The sequence below is a fragment of the Microcaecilia unicolor genome, chromosome 3, assembly GCF_901765095.1.
Source record: "Microcaecilia unicolor chromosome 3, aMicUni1.1, whole genome shotgun sequence".
Lineage (NCBI taxonomy): Eukaryota > Metazoa > Chordata > Amphibia > Gymnophiona > Siphonopidae > Microcaecilia > Microcaecilia unicolor.
Genome location: NC_044033.1, coordinates 240,890,328 through 240,907,384, shown reverse-complemented (window position 1 = coordinate 240,907,384; position 17,057 = coordinate 240,890,328). Strand labels below are relative to the sequence as shown.

The 17,057-nt window shown below is 46.5% G+C and overlaps 1 protein-coding gene across 1 annotated transcript in view; it reads left to right on the top strand.

The window, feature by feature from the left end:
- Positions 1–17,057, top strand: part of LOC115464500 (vomeronasal type-2 receptor 26-like) — a 55,860-nt gene that overhangs the window by 27,382 nt on the left and 11,421 nt on the right. Inside the window, exons 5-6 of the mRNA XM_030194867.1 lie at positions 796–1,566; positions 6,312–6,539. Coding sequence (XP_030050727.1) covers positions 796–1,566; positions 6,312–6,539 — 999 coding nt within the window. The remainder of the gene's footprint in view (positions 1–795; positions 1,567–6,311; positions 6,540–17,057) is intronic.

Sequence of the window (17,057 nt, the reverse complement as noted above, 5' to 3'; positions counted from 1 at the left end):
ATCCTGTCCTCTAAGAACGTTAGCCGACTTTTAGAAAACAGCAGGTTATGGGGATGGGGTTTGGACCCCAGAATAAATGGAGACATTGGGAGAAGAAGGCAAACTCATAGACTTTGAAGGTAAAGCCGGCATTGCAAATCTAACATGCTGGTCCATAGGCCTCTTTTTAGAAGAAAGTTGCCGGGTCCTGCCTTTGTCCCCTTTCCATTTTCCCTTGGAAGGGAGCAGTGACATGCTTCTTCTTCCTCGCGGGCTCTGAAGGGGCTACAAAGGTATAAGACCTGTCATTTTGGTCATACCCCTTTGGATGCATGCCAATCAGTATGAACCATGGGCTATGGACCACAGCAAGGATGTTCTCATTTAGTCAGGATGTAGGACCCCACACCAGGGCAAGCTGGAACAATCACTTGAATACTTGTTGTCAGAAGACAGTGGATAAAGTGTTTTCACAGATTCTCAAACCAGCCACAGCAAGGATGCTGAGATATACCTAGGATGCAGGACCCCACACCATGAAAAGCTGGAACAGTCATCCAACTTAATGCCTGATAATAAGAAGACAGTGTATAAATTGGTCTCACAGGTTCTTCCTCATTTACGATTCCTAACTTTTTAACCTATTTTTAGTAAAGCATAGAATCCTAAGGGCGTCTTTAGTAAAAGACACCCTAAGTTTTCTGCTGAAAAATCAGATAAATGTAGGAGTTTAAAAGTTTCTAGAAATTATTTAAGATTTGATCTCACAGTGGCAAAGATGATGATGTACTAATTATTAATAATATTTTTGAACAGATCGGTTTTATCTCGCAGAGTCTTCTAATGAGTGACACAGTTCAGTTTCCTTTTTTATACCGGACTGTCCCCAATGAACTGCACCTCTGTGCTGGGATTATAAGGTTACTGAAACATTTTGGCTGGACCTGGGTTGGTATCATTGCATCCAATGAATATAGCACCCTGAGGGCGATTCAGACCCTGAGAGAAGGGATTGAGCAGAATGGTGGCTGCATTGCATTCATAGAAATCTTCAGTCTGAGCAATTCCATCATAATAAAGGAAATAGTTCGAATGAAACGGATCATCCACATGTCATCAGTTAAAGTGATCATTCTCTATGCTAATGCAGAAAATAAATTCCATCTAGTCATATCTACGATGATCCCTGGGAAGGTCTGGATCACTAAAACTGAACTGAATGTTGAAAAACCTTATATAAAGAGCAACACCTTATCATTTTCAATTGTAAAGAAGAAGATCCCAAGCTTTACAAAATTTATACAAGAGGTGAACTTTACCCTGTTTCCAAATGATGATTTTGCTAATGAGTGGTGGATAGGCCTGTGTGACAGCCAGTGTCCGAAATACATCAAAAGATCCTGCAGTTCTGATGTAAAATTGTCAGATGTTCTACCCTGTAAAACCAACTACATTGGGAAGAGCAATAGTGTATATAACGCTGTGTACGCCCTGGCACACGCATTGCATGACATGCTGATGTCTGGCTCTAGAAACATCACAAGGAGTAGAGAAATGTGGAAATTATCTGATTATTTGCCATGGAAGGTAACATCATTTGTTATGTTTGTTGTTCAGAAGAAAAAGAAAGTGAGACAAAGCAAAATGTGAAAAGAAAGTCTTTGAAGAAAAGGAGTGTGCTGGAGACTGTGATTTCAAAGAGACACTGAATCCCCATAGTCACACAATGCTTTCTATGATAAGATCCTTTACAAGTAGAATAGCTAATGAAGTGGGAAATGAATTGGGGAAAACATACAAAGCATGGCTAAAGTCATTTTTTTCATCTTGTTGCCAAATATTCCCCCTAATCCTATACAATAAAAAGCACCTCCAACGTTCTGAAGCTGACTCCCTGACAGTGAAGCCTTGAAGCATTCATGCTCTCTGTAAGGCTGTATCCATCTCCTGAATTGACGTCACGTACTTCCGGGTACGTCACAAGCAGCAGTGACCAATCACTTTGAAGAGAACGCTGCAGAGTTGCCAGGGAAAGGAATCCGACGTCACACACATGAGGGTGTCGTCATCCCTCCCTCCCTCCCTTCCAGTTCCAGGCCCCCTCCATTTGAATTTTAAAACTCATCTTCACTTACCAAGTCGGGTTTATGGCGGCCGACAGAAGTGGTAAAAGGTGTGCAGGCTCAGCCCTTCTCTCTCTCTCAGCTCTAGTCCCGCTCTTGCAGAAACAGGAAATGAGGGCGGGACCAGAGCTGAGAGAGAGTGAAGGGCCGAGCCTGCACGCTTTTTACCGCTGCTAATGGCCGCCGTCACCCTGACTTGGTAAGTGAACATGACTTCTAAAATTCAGAGGGAGGGGTGCTGGAACTGGAAGGGAGAGAGGGAGGAAGGGAGGGACGATGACCCTGGAACTGGGAGGGAGGGGGACCCTGAAACTCGGAGAGAGGGGGGGCCCTGAAACTCAGAGGGAGGGAGGACCCTGAAACTCGGAGGGAGGAAGGGAGGGAGGGGGAACCTGAAACTGGGAGGAAGGGGACGACCTGAAACTCGGAGGGAGGGAAGGAGGGTACGACCCTGGAACTCGGAGGGAGGGAGGGGGCGACCCTGGAACTCGGAGTGAGGGAGGAGATGACCTTGGAACTCGGAGGGAGGGAGGGGACGACCCTGGAACTCGGAGGGAGGGAGGGAGGGAGAGAGGAGACTCTCTGGGTGGCTGGAGGGGAGCCAGGGGACAGAGGAGACACACTTGCACCCAGCAGTCTCACTCTCTCTCTGTCACACACACACACTTGCACATTCACTCTCTCTCTCACACACACAGTCACTCTCACACACACTCTCTCAAACATTCACACTCCGAGGAAAACCTTGCTAGCGCCCGTTTCATTTGTGTCAGAAACGGGCCTGTTTTACTAGTTTTATATAATGTTAAAAAATGTGCATGCAAATAAGTTTTAATTAACTTGTACGTGCATGGGATCTGCATCCAAATTTTACACATGAGTCAGAAAAGGGGGGGGGGGGTGGAAAATGGGAGGAACATGGGCAGATCAGGGGCATGACTTTTAGTTACACAGGTATCTACAGAATGAGGGGGCTCCACGCCTATATATAATCACAAGAATTCACACCAACATTTACGCTGGTGCAAATGGATGTGCCTAAATGTATGCGCAATCGATGGGCTTAAGCGTTATTTTATAAAACATACCTAACTTATAGGTACAGTTAATAGAATCTCTCTACACACTTTCTTTCAGGTGCATTTATTGATTTACCCCCATAGGGGTAGATTCAAATAATGGAGCAAAAAATAAGTATCAAAAATATTAGCATGAGACGGCATCTGTTTCTAACTCGAGGCATAAGCAAATTACACCATATCAACCATGATAGAAAAGAAGTGATATTGTTTGGTTGTATGTCACAATGGTCTCTGTTCAGAGGAGCTCTCATACCAAGCTACTGTCTTTGTCAAGCTCCCTAGCTCCTCCTCGTCATGAACTTTTAGCAAGGCAGAGAAGGGTGATTATTAGTAAATGACAATATAAGGGGGTTATTTTGAGATATGTACCTAGGACCTTTTATGTGAAGTCTATGCATTGCCCCTCTGATCTGCTGTGAAGACTTTGTGGCCAGTCTACTACGAAAGCTGGCTACTCCTATGTCCCAATGGCTTGATTTTGAGCGTTTTTTTTATTTGAAAGGTTTTTTTTTTTTTTGGGGGGGGTGGGGGTAAATGGTCCAAAAAAGGTAGGAGTACTATGCACAACATCTAGAAATTGGTCATTTTCAAAGAAAAAAAGATAGACGTTTTCCTGGTTTGAAAATGGTCATTTTCACTACTTGATTTTTGTACATTTTCAGCAAAATGTCTAAAGTCAGATTTAGATGTCGTGGAGGGGCATAATTCAACGGCGCCAGCCATCTATATGGGCGGCCATCTCCGGGGCCGGCGCCACAACTGGGCGGAGCCAACCGTATTTTCGAAAAAGATGGCTGGCCATCTTTCTTTTGCTAATACGGTTGGGGCCGGCTTGATGTTGAGATCGCCGGGTTTAGAGATGGGCGGCTTCGGTTTTCACCCATAATGGAAACTGGGTCCGGCGATCTCAAACCCGGCGAAATGCAAGGTATTTGGTCGTGGGAGGAGCCAGCATTTGTAGTGCACTGGTCCCCCTGACATGCCAGGACACCAACAGGGCACTCTAGGGGGCACTGCAGTGGACTTCACAAATAGCTCCCAGATGCATAGCTCCCTTACCTTGGGTGCTGAGCCCCCCAAATCCCCCCAAAACCCACTGCCCACAACTCTACACCACTACCATAGCCCTAAGGGGTGAAGGGGGGCACCTACATGTGGGTACAGTGGGTTTCGGGGGGGGGGGGTTGGAGCACTCCCATTTACCACCAGAAGTATAACAGGTAGGAAGGGGATGGGCCTGGGTCCACCTGCCTGAAGTCCACTGCACCCACAAAAAACTGCTCCAGGTACCTGCATACTGCTGTCAAGGAGCTGAGTATGACATTTGAGGCTGGCATACAGGCTGGCTAAAAAATGTTTACATTTTTTTTCTGTGTGTGTGGGAGGGGGTTGGTGACCACTGGGGAAGTAAGGGGTGGTCATCCGGTCAATTGGGGCACTTTTTTGAGGCTTGGTCATAAAAATAAATGGACCAAGTGAAGGCGGCGAAATGCTCGTCAGACCAGGCCATCTTTTTTCTATTATCGGGCAAAGCCGGCCATCTCGTAACCACAACCCCATCCCACCCCCGTCCTGCCTTCTGTACCCTGCCAACACGCCCCCTTGAAGTTTACCCGGCTCCGGGATAGGAAAGCAGTTGGCGCCGGCCAAAATCGGCTTTCGATTATACCGATTTGGCCGGCTTCAGGAGATCGCCAGCCATCTCCCGACTTGTGTCAGAAGATGGCCGGCGATCTCTTTCGAAAATACGCTGGATATCTTGGCAAAGTGCTTTGATAATCACCCTCAGTATCACTAGCTTTCGGCCCTCTCTTTCTTTCCCTTTCTTTCCCAATTCTCTGTTTTTATTTCTTTAGTTCTCTTCATTTTTTCAGACTATGAAATTTAAATAAGCATGTATCAGAAATCAGATTTTAAATATTTGATTCTTGTATACCACTCTCTCTATATTTTTTTTATATTTTCATAATGATAATCATACTGTCACCTGGTATTGAAAGATCAGTGATTCACACCTGCTTATCCTTTTTTTCAATAAACAGAACAGAGAGGGGCCAAAGCATAAAAAACAATCCAAAACACACAAAAAAAATGTACCAAGAGCCTTCAAAAATGGGACAACTCTTTTATTCCACACATAGATTGACCTTGTATGTCAAGAACTTAGTCTTGTACATCAATGACCCGACATGCTGGAACTGTCAGAATAGTGCTTGGATAAGGTCCTACTTCTTGCCCTCAACTTGGATACTGGGCATGTTCACAAGGGATTTTTGACTTCTAACGACTCCTGACATAGGTGCTGTGCACCAAAACAGGGTCCATGTCGGGTCAATGATATACAAGATTGAGTTTTTGACATACAAAGTCAATCCACCTTCTGGAATAAAAGGACTTGTCCCATTTTTGAATGTTCTTCATAATTCTTTTTATGTTTTGTCCTTTTTTTCAATTACTATTCAGTCTGGTAAATTATGTGCTAAGGGGTTTTAGAATACAAAATGGACAAGCATCTAACACATATTAAACATGATTTAATAGTTGTTTTAAATAAGAATAAGCTGGTGTGAATCATTAGCTAATAAACAGCAGCTGAAAGTAGAGTTGAAAAGAAATGTCTGTGGAGAAAAAAAGCAATAGTAATGTTAGTAGTAATCAGCACCTTTGGTGCAATCCCCAGTAATCTGCACTACCACGTAAACACATTAGGACAGGGATGGGAAACCATAGTTCTCAAGGTCCACAACCCAGTCGGTTTTTCAGGATTTCCACAATGAATATGCATATAGTGAAAGCAATACATGTAAATCAATCTCATGCGTATTCATTGTGGAAATCTTGAAAGCCTAACTGGGTTGTGGACCTCCTGGACTGTGATTGTCTTCCCCTGTTTTACATATTAATAAAAATTTCCAGATGTCAATTTCAAAAAGCAGACCTACTTGGCACAAACCATATCCTATGACTATATACCTCTAGGTGTCTTATGGCTCTTGGAAAGAGTCCAATATCTAGAGACCTACATCCAGTCTCTAAAATCTGGTAGGCTGTGTATATGAGCAGAAATATGTTTGAACTTGGCAGTTAACTTGACAGATAAGTTCACTATTTAAATTTTAATTTTTAGCTTCATCGTTATCTGAAGATTGTCCACTTTAAGAACAATCTGAATGAAGAGATCTTTTTTGATGAGAATAGAGACCTGAACACTGCCTACAATATTATAAGTCAGGTCTATCTTCCCAATGGAGTACAGCATTATGAAATTGTTGGAAGTTACAATCCTTTTGCTTTCCAGGGGCAGGATTTCATCATCAATGAGAAGGCAATTGTATGGGAGCATTCATTCACCCAGGTCAGATTTAAGAAACATTAGAAAAATGAGGAAAGGCACTGGATCATGTTGTATCATGCATGTTGTTAACTGCAGCTGTGTAACTGGATTATCTCAATTTTAAATGAAACAGAAATAATAAAGGAGTAAACTTGCGAATAGGTTTTGAATTGATAAAGGCATGAATATTTATGTTCAGAGAAAGTTGAGAATAAGGACAATTCTGGAAGAGGATATTAGAAAGGGTCAAAAAGGTTACACAGAAGGCCAGCTTTCAAACTAATTTAGTTGGCTAAGTAAAGACTTAGCTAGAAAGACCAAAGTCTTTGAAAATTGCTATTTAATCTTCAATATGTATCTAACATTAGCTGTTCAAATTCCAGCCAGTCCAGGGGGTATGATTGAGTGCAAGATTCTTAACTTAATGTAACCCTAAGGGGTTAAAATATTCTTACCTGAGCTCCTGCAGAGGAAAACAAATAAGGGTTCTATAGTGACATCACTTTGGGACAACATCTGAGCAAGCTGAGACCTGGTTGCCTTAGCAATGGCTTGCTGGTCAGTTGGGAGTTGGGCAGAAGAAAAAAAGGGAAAGCACTGAGAGTGAGAGGATGTGTTGATGGTGGCTGTGAGAAAGAAAGAGAAAAGTTAGAAATTTTATTTAGGGGAAGTGTAAATGCTGAGGAGAGGACAGCTGAGATTGGTTGTGAGTGACTGGTAAGAGAGTGAGGGGCTGAGTTGTCTGCTAGTGATGATATTAAATGTGAACAGTTATAAAGATGTCAGGAAAATAGTGTGACAGGATTGAGAGTCTGCAGTGTGTTGGGGTTCTAGGATAGAGAATTGGGATCTGCCTGCAGGTTATGGGGTATCCAGCACTGCCTATTCATGTGTATGCTGTATTACCAAGATTGATCTGCCAGTTATAAAGAGTAATGCTGTGTATTTCTATGAAGTTTATGGGATGGAAAGTTGGATTATCTTCTGCATATGAAGTGTGTTACTGTGTGAGACCTTGAATGCAGTGCTGGAGCCTGCTGCAGCATTAGAGAAGGGAATCAATAGTGAGAGATAGGCTTGTGTCGCGCCGCCCACGCGGGGCGCGCTCTCGAGGTCCTTTGCATACCTTCAGGCTTCTTCCTCGGGAGCGCGGGGTTTGTGAGTCCTTAAGGCAAAATCACCCTCCAGGTAGAGAGGAAACAAAACTGGACCGGAACTCCGGACTGGAGCTCTACACCGGAACACTCGGAACTGGAACACACCGGACAGGTGCGCACTGGAGTGGGGCCCGCTGGACTGGACACACTGGAGTGGCCCCACTGGACAGGAACATACAGGAGTGAAACCCGCTGGACTGGAACACACTGGAGCGGAACCCGCAGAACTGGAACACCCTGGACCTAGGCTTCACCTACACTTGACTGCCTTCCCCCTCGGGTTGAGCCCTCAGGTTCTGGCAGCCGGTAGGACTTACAGGAACAGCAGGAATAAAGGTCCAGGGGTGCCCCCTGGCACCTAGGCGAAGGCAAGGCAGAGAAAGTCTGGGTTCCTGCAGCAGGCAGATTCAAAGCAATGGTCAGGACAAGGAACAAGACTACAGCTGGAGCCTCAGTGACAAGGAGTACTGGCAACAGATAGAACAAGGGCAGAAGCTCCAGAAGCAAAAGACACACACCCAGAAAACCAGCAGGCAAAACACAAGAAGACTAGTCAACTGTACAAGCTAGTAGGAAAGCAAGCCCAAGCAAACCAGTCATACCCACGAAACATACATAAAGCAAAACACAGGAAAGCTGTACACAGGCAGACAATGCAAAGCAGTGCCCAAGCTACCAAGTCATACACTAGGAACAAACACAGAGCAACCTCAGGAGAACTAGGAAAGCTGTACACAAGCTAACAAACAGACGGAGCCTAAGCTGGCTAGTCTAACACTAGGAACAAACACAGAGAACTAGCAGAGCTAAACACAGGCTACAAGCCAGACGGGGCCTAAGCTAGCTAGTCAAACAAAGAAACTCACACAGAGCAACAAACACAGAAAGGCAGGGAACCTACAGAGCAATAAATACAGAAGGGCTGGAAACCCACAAGCGATAAACACAGAAGGGCTGAAAACCCACAGAAGGGTAGGAGACCCACAGAGCAAATAACACAGAAGGGTAAGAAGCCCACAGAGCAATAAACACAGAAGGGCAGGGAACCTACAGAGCATTAAACACAGAAGGGCTGGGAACCTACAGAGCAATAAATACAGAAGGGCTGGAAACCCACAAGCGATAAACACAGAAGGGCTGAAAACCCACAGAAGGGTAGGAGACCCACAGAGCAAATACCACAGAAGGATAAGAAGCCCACAGAGCAATAAACACAGAAGGGCAGGGAACCTACAGAGCATTAAACACAGAAGGGCTGGAAGCCCACAGAACCTTAAACACAGAAGGGCTGAAAACCCCCAGAGCCAAAGACAAGGAAAGCAAACGGTGCTAACAGCACACTAACCTCGGGACCTAAAGCACTGCGGAGAGAATGGCAATGCAAAGGCCAGGACTGTAGTTTCCAAGTCAATAATAAAGCCCTTCAACACCAGAGCCACAGGTGCAGCAATTACCTTGCAACCAAACAGAGGCTTGACACACAAAGCAGTCAACCCATAGGAAGGAACAGCGGGAGCCATCTTGGATACTGGCAAGGAGGAGGAAGCGGCAGCCATCTTGGAAGAGGCAAAGCCCACACAGGTGAGATTCAATAGGGCAATCAGCACACAGAGCCAGAGAGAAACTAAGACAGAGACAGACACAGAGACAAGCAGAAGCCAGCACAGCCACTGACTCCCAGAAACAGGGTAAGTAAGAGGGTGGTCACGGCCACAGACGTGACAGTACCCCCTCCTCAAGACCCCTCTCTCGGTCTCCCTGAGGAGGTCAGGTGTCCAGGGGTAACTGTGGTGAAACCTTCTGATCGGTGTCAACCCCCAGACATGGATCACTGGACTGGAAGTCACAAAGAAGTTCAAAACTGGCAGACAGGAGCGGAACTTGTCAACAGGAGGCTCCTTCCAATCACCGCTGGGCCAACTCAGGAACTGGGATGCATCAAGAGGAACCATGTTCAAAAGGAACCCTTCTCTGAGGGAACCCAGACTGAACTCAGGAAGCAAACCGGGACTGGGACCCAGGCGTGCGTCAGGAGCTTGACTGGAACTGGAACTCAGAGCCGGCTCAGCATCTTGGCTGGAACTGGAGCTAGGAGCAGGGTCAGCATCTTGGCTGGAACTGGAACTTGGAACGGACTCAGCATCCTGGCTGGAACTGGAGCTAGGAGCAGGGTCAGCATCTTGGCTGGAACTGGAACTTGGAAATGATTCAGCTGCAGGGCTGGACACACCCCTCTGGCCGGACTGGGTCGTCTCTCTAGCATTAGCTTCAGGCGGCGTCCGCCGAGCAGGGTTCAAGAGGAGACGGCCCTGGTATCCCCAGAGCATGCTAGCAGGCTGAAATGCAGAAAATGGGTTTCTCCGGGCCCCAAGCCGTTGAACACACCTTCTCTCAGCTATTGCTTCGGAGGTCTTCTCCCAGGCTGAATCAAAACAAGGTCTATCACAGTTCTCTTGGAACGTCATCTCATCTTCAAGAGCAGACTCAATATCTTGGCTGACCTCTGCACTCGATGCAGATTCAGTATCTTGACTGGACTTGCAACTCGGTCCAGACTCAGCATCTTGACTGGACTTGCAACTCGAGGCGCCCTCTGCCTCATGGCAGGAACGGCACTGTAACTGAGGCCTGGCCGAACACACCCTTTGGCCAGGGATCGGCGGCTCGATCTGAAGCGCCACTCGAACTGGCCTTCGGAGCTTGATTGGAGGTGCCCTCCAGACTGGAAGCGGAGGTGCCACCTGAACCACCCTGTGGACTGGCACCGGAGGCTTGGTTAGAAGCCCCCCTCGAACTGGACTCAGTGGCTTCACTGGACGGGTCACTTGAACAAGAACCGGAGACTTGACCCGAAGCGCCACCTGCACAGGAATCTGAGGCTCCATCGAAGGCTTCCCACGGACTGGACTCGGAGACTTCAAAGGGCGTACCACTTGAACTAGGACTGGAGGCTCGACCTGGAGCTCCCCTCGAACAGGAATCCAAGGCTCCATCGAAAGCCTCCCTCGGACTGGACTCGGAGCCTTAAGTGGCATCGTTACTTGGACTTGAATTGGAGGTTCAGTATGAAGCATCCCCTGGACTGGACTCAGGCTCTTAAGCGGCCGCGCTACTTGAACTGGGGTCAGGGGCTTGGTCCGACGCCTCACTCGGCCCGTCCTCAGAGACCTGGTCAGGACCGTCCCTCGGAACGAACTCAGAGGCTTAACTGGCGGCTTCACTCGAACCGGAATTGAAGGCTCCACTTGAAACTCTCCTTGGACTGGACTCAGCGCTGGTGGACTGGAATCCCGAATAGGAACTAACCCGCTATGGTACCGCAGGCTGCTCTGCTGAGGAGACCAGAGCGGAGGAATTCCCCGGCGTCTTCTTTCGGCCTCAGCTTCTGGAGTATCCCGCAGAGCTGGCTCCTCCAGGAGTCTGAGGCGGTACTCACAGAGCGAGATAGCAGGATTCATGTCAGAAACTGGGCTATGGCGGACCAGACGCCACCAGAGACGCTTTCTTTCAGCTGCTGCTTCAGGAGTAGCCTTCAGGGCTGGATCAGACAAAAGTTTATCTCGGTACTCCCGAAGCGTCATAAAAGGACCCAAAAAAGAAACTGGGCTGACATAAAGATCAGAGTCAAAATCAGAAACTGCACCCGGATTGTCCACAGGGAACGAAGCTGTGGACAGGTAGCCAACCTGGACGGCTGATCTTGCCGGACTCATGGCCTTTGCATTCTGTCGCGTGCACGAGGACCTTGGCACACTGTCAGGCTTCTTCCCCGGGAGCACTGGTTTCGTGAGTCCTTGGGCCACTACCGTGGAGCGGCAGTGGCAGGCAAGATCACCTACAAGGTAGAGATGAAACAAGACTAGACAGGAACCCCGGACTGGAGTTCTACACAGGAATACTCAGAACTGGAACGCACCGGACGGGTGCGCACTGGAGTGGGGCCCGCTGGACTGGACACACTGGAGTGGCCCCACTGGACAGGAACATACAGGAGTGAAACCCGCTGGACTGGAACACACTGGAGCGGAACCCGCGGAACTGGAACACCCTGGACCTAGGCTTCACCTACACTTGACTGCCTTCCCCCTCGGGTTGAGCCCTCAGGTTCTGGCAGCCGGTAGGACTTACAGGAACAGCAGGAATAAAGGTCCAGGGGTGCCCCCTGGCACCTAGGCGAAGGCAAGGCAGAGAAAGTCTGGGTTCCGGCAGCAGGCAGATTCAAAGCAATGGTCAGGACAAGGAACAAGACTACAGCTGGAGCCTCAGTGACAAGGAGTACTGGCAACAGATAGAACAAGGGCAGAAGCTCCAGAAGCAAAAGACACACACCCAGAAAACCAGCAGGCAAAACACAAGAAGACTAGTCAACTGTACAAGCTAGTAGGAAAGCAAGCCCAAGCAAACCAGTCATACCCACGAAACATACATAAAGCAAAACACAGGAAAGCTGTACACAGGCAGACAATGCAAAGCAGTGCCCAAGCTACCAAGTCATACACTAGGAACAAACACAGAGCAACCTCAGGAGAACTAGGAAAGCTGTACACAAGCTAACAAACAGACGGAGCCTAAGCTGGCTAGTCTAACACTAGGAACAAACACAGAGAACTAGCAGAGCTAAACACAGGCTACAAGCCAGACGGGGCCTAAGCTAGCTAGTCAAACAAAGAAACTCACACAGAGCAACAAACACAGAAAGGCAGGGAACCTACAGAGCAATAAATACAGAAGGGCTGGAAACCCACAAGCGATAAACACAGAAGGGCTGAAAACCCACAGAAGGGTAGGAGACCCACAGAGCAAATAACACAGAAGGGTAAGAAGCCCACAGAGCAATAAACACAGAAGGGCAGGGAACCTACAGAGCATTAAACACAGAAGGGCTGGGAACCTACAGAGCAATAAATACAGAAGGGCTGGAAACCCACAAGCGATAAACACAGAAGGGCTGAAAACCCACAGAAGGGTAGGAGACCCACAGAGCAAATACCACAGAAGGGTAAGAAGCCCACAGAGCAATAAACACAGAAGGGCAGGGAACCTACAGAGCATTAAACACAGAAGGGCTGGAAGCCCACAGAACCTTAAACACAGAAGGGCTGAAAACCCCCAGAGCCAAAGACAAGGAAAGCAAACGGTGCTAACAGCACACTAACCTCGGGACCTAAAGCACTGCGGAGAGAATGGCAATGCAAAGGCCAGGACTGTAGTTTCCAAGTCAATAATAAAGCCCTTCAACACCAGAGCCACAGGTGCAGCAATTACCTTGCAACCAAACAGAGGCTTGACACACAAAGCAGTCAACCCATAGGAAGGAACAGCGGGAGCCATCTTGGATACTGGCAAGGAGGAGGAAGCGGCAGCCATCTTGGAAGAGGCAAAGCCCACACAGGTGAGATTCAGTAGGGCAATCAGCACACAGAGCCAGAGAGAAACTAAGACAGAGACAGACACAGAGACAAGCAGAAGCCAGCACAGCCACTGACTCCCAGAAACAGGGTAAGTAAGAGGGTGGTCACGGCCACAGACGTGACAGCTTGGTAGTGAGAAATCCTCCAATTTATTTGGTTTTTAACTAGTGAGTGAGGCCACAGTATTGTACACTATTTAATGTCACCAGAGGGGTCAGTTCCTGGTCAAAAATAGGGAGTTTAGGGTTTTGCCTCCCAGTTTATTTTCTTTTAAGAGAGGTTTAGGGAGAAGAAAGCCGGGAATGATTCCACATATAAGAGAAGGAAGCCGTGAAATATTTCACACTCAAGACTTCTACAAGGGCCCCCACGCAAGAAAGAATTTGCTCCAATTGGCTACAGACTGAGCAAATACAGCTAAGTGTCAATTTTGCAGAAAAACTGTGTGCGGGGGAAAAAAAGTTAATAAAATACTTACCTGAGATGAAGATGGTTCTCTTGCAGGAGTGAAGGGGAATTGTAAGAGAAGAGTTACACAGAGAATCAAATTCTTGATAAATTCTGAGAAAAAGTGAAATAAATAAAAAGGTTAATTGTGTTGTTCTTTAAAGAGAAATTACTTATCTGATGTTTAGGTTTCCTGTCTGAAGAGTATAAATTGACCTGTTAAAATACAGAGCAGACTAATGTTAAATGCCAAGTTACATGTTAAGCCACATTTGTTAAGGGAAGAAACATTATTTCAAACACTATGTAGCTAAATACGTACTTTGACTCAGAAATATAAAAATAAAAGGAAATAGCATGAACATGCAAAGTTAAAGGTTTGATTCTTTAAAGATTTAAAGTACTGAGTCAAATAGGGAAAAGAATTGTGTCAATTTCCTTTCTCATCCTCTTAAAATGAGTCAGGAGATTAGTTTTTTTTTTGTATCCCTCGCCCTACTCCTGCAGATGATTCAGAGTCACTGGCTTGTCTACTGAAACAGGGTACTCTGTTTCACTTGATAAGATCTAGACTGCCCGAGAGGGGGCGGGCACTACATTAATCAATCAGGATTAGATGTTGTAATAGCAAGCCTAAATCTACAAAGAGTACTCTCCATCAGGACTGACTGATATTTTTGGTGAGTGTAGAGATGCATAGGCTTACTTCCCACCACTACAATTATCCTTGTTCACTCTCATCCTTAAAGAATCATAGGGGAATGCCAGATCTTTGTGGTCCTCTGTTTCTTTTTCTCCTATAGAATTTTGTAAGATTAGTTGCTTAACTGCTAACCCCATGAGATAACACTCTCTCCCAGCAATTGTAAAATATGACCAGCCATTTCCTTTTGAAACCTCCAAGGCATGCTGAAAATTTCCAAAATCTCATCATATTTCACAAGCTGTACTAGAAAGAGGACTTATTCTACTCTTCTGCCAGCTAGGCCTGCAATGTTGCTATGGCACTAACACTAGCAGTCATGCTGCATGGCATGGTGATACGAGGGAACAGAGAGTCAGACACTGGTGGTTTTCGTAGGATCTAAGGTTTTGGATGTGTAAAGTGGTGCAGAGGGTCTGGACTAAAGGGGGCAGATTCACAATGGATTAGTGCAGCTTTCTTTTTAGTTCAATTTCATTATTAAGGTGCCATTTTACTTAGCTGTGGTAAAAGGGGGCCTAAGCTAGCATCAGCTATTCTTTTGATGTGCGCTGAAGCTCCCTTTATTACAGAGGTAAAATCCTGTCTTTTTTGTCGAAAAGAAATGCCCATGTGGTAAGTGAACCATGTCATGCTTGTGGCTGTGTCCCTGCGTCCAGACTCACCTTTTTTTCCAGTGATCTGGCTCTGTGGCTTCTCTGAACTGCCTTGTCCCTGCATTGATGCATCTGCTGCCTGGTGTTCCTTCATCCAAGCCGCGCTCTGGTTTCCCTGTTTCCAAGCCTCACGATAGTCTATTCGAGCCTCATTCCAAGTTGTGACATCATCAGCAAAGTTCTTTATAATGCACCTTTGAACTTTCATGCTTTGCCTTTGCAAGAGGTCTCTAAACCTTGTCTTTGTGTTCCCTGTTTGGATGCAATTCCTGCTTGGCTTTATTCCTGAATGCCTTGATTCCTGCTTAGCTTTGTTCCTGTGAGTCTTGTTCCTAAATGCTTGTTCCTGTTTGTCTTGATTCTGAACCATGTTCCTGAAAGCCTTGCTTTTTAAAACATTGTTCCTGAAGCTTTACTCCTGGGTAGTCTTTTTCTTGTTTCTGTTTACCTGTGTGTCTATGAGTCTTGTACCTGAAAGCCTTGTTTCTGACCCATGCTCCTGAAAGCCTTGTGTTTGCAAACCTTGTTTATAAATGCCTTATGCCTTGATTCCTGCCTGGCTTTGTTCCTATGTGTCTTGTCCCTGAATCCTTGATCCTGTGTGTCTTGCTTCTGAACCTTGTTCCTGAAAGCCTGGCTCTTGCTATAGCCAAACCCTTTGTGTTTATCTAACACATTTTTGAATTCTGTTACCGTTTTCATCTCCACATCTCCTGTGGGAAGTCATTCCAGGTATCCACCACCCTCTCCGTGAAAAAGTACCTGATATTATTTCTGAGTTGGCCCCCTCACAACCTGAATTCATGCCCTCTAGCTCTACCACCTTCCCATCTCTGTAAAAGGTTTGTTTGTAAATTAATACCTTTCAAATATTTGAACTTCAGTTTCATATCACCGCTGACTCTCTTTTCTTCCAGGATATATATTTTCAGGCCCTCAAGTCTCTCCTCATACATCTTGTGTCTTTCATTGTTCTAATTCAATTCTGAAGTCAAATTACAGAACTGGATGGCATAACTTCCCAATGTTTGTGATCCCAGTCTCAGACACAGAAGTTCAGAGGCTGCAGAAGACACATTCCCCGATTCTTAAATGACCTTTCAGAATTGTTTCAGGAAGCCATTAAGGCTGTTGAACACTGGATCGCTCTATTCCCAGAGTGGTGAAGTCCACACAAGAGCTTGACCCATCAGTAAGGAGATGAAGTAGGCAACACGGGCCCGTTCAGACAGGAACTCTCTGAAAATTATTAGGCACTGATTGACAAGCCCTCTGCAAGTTTCAGGATTGCTGTCATATCTAGGGAGTGGTGCCAGACAGATACCAGAGTATGCTGAAGCGGTTATGGACATATTTAGTTCTGGGACAGAGGCAGTTGCACCCTGAGGTGACACTGAAACCTGTAGCTGATCCATATGAGACGGAACTATGCAATTGCTGAAGCTGCCAGATGGGTGGCTCACCCAAGCTTATGGCCTTCACAATCTGTCACACTGGGGTTGGTTAGCCCTTGAGCTATAGCCAGGTTTGTGCCACCTACTTGACCTAGAGGTCTGGCATGGCTCGACTGGCAGTAGGCGAGTTGTGCTGTGGCTAGGGTGGACTGGACCTGGGAACTGGAAGATGTACTGGGATTAGAAACTGAGGGAAGTGGGAACTGAAGACTGGTAGGTGTACTGAGGCTGAAGGTCATATGGAACTGAGACTGGACAACAAGCAGGCGCTGAAGGCTGGAGAGAGCTGGAGCAGGAGATGTATTGAAGCTGGATGGAGCTGGGAGAGGATATGTATAGAAGCGGGTAACTGGAGGGAGATGGAACTGAGACTGAATAACAAGCAGGCATTAAAGGCTGGAGAGAGCTGGAACAGGAAACATACTGAAGCTGGAACAGGATACGTACAGAAGCTAGAAACTGGAGGGAAATGGAACTGGAGACGAAGACAGTGCTGCAACCAGCTGCTAGAAATTCTAGACAACCCGTTGTGAAGGCAAAGAGGAAATGTCCCTCGGCTTCCTATGAGGTCCTCGCTCCTCAAACCTCTGACATCATCAAGGGTGCTCCCGAAAGCACTGATCCTGGTGCTAGAGTCAGCAAAGGAAGATAGAGCCTGAGCTGTGGCCAGCACCAAAATGATCCTTAGCGCTAGGAAGGCAGCAGGGGGCC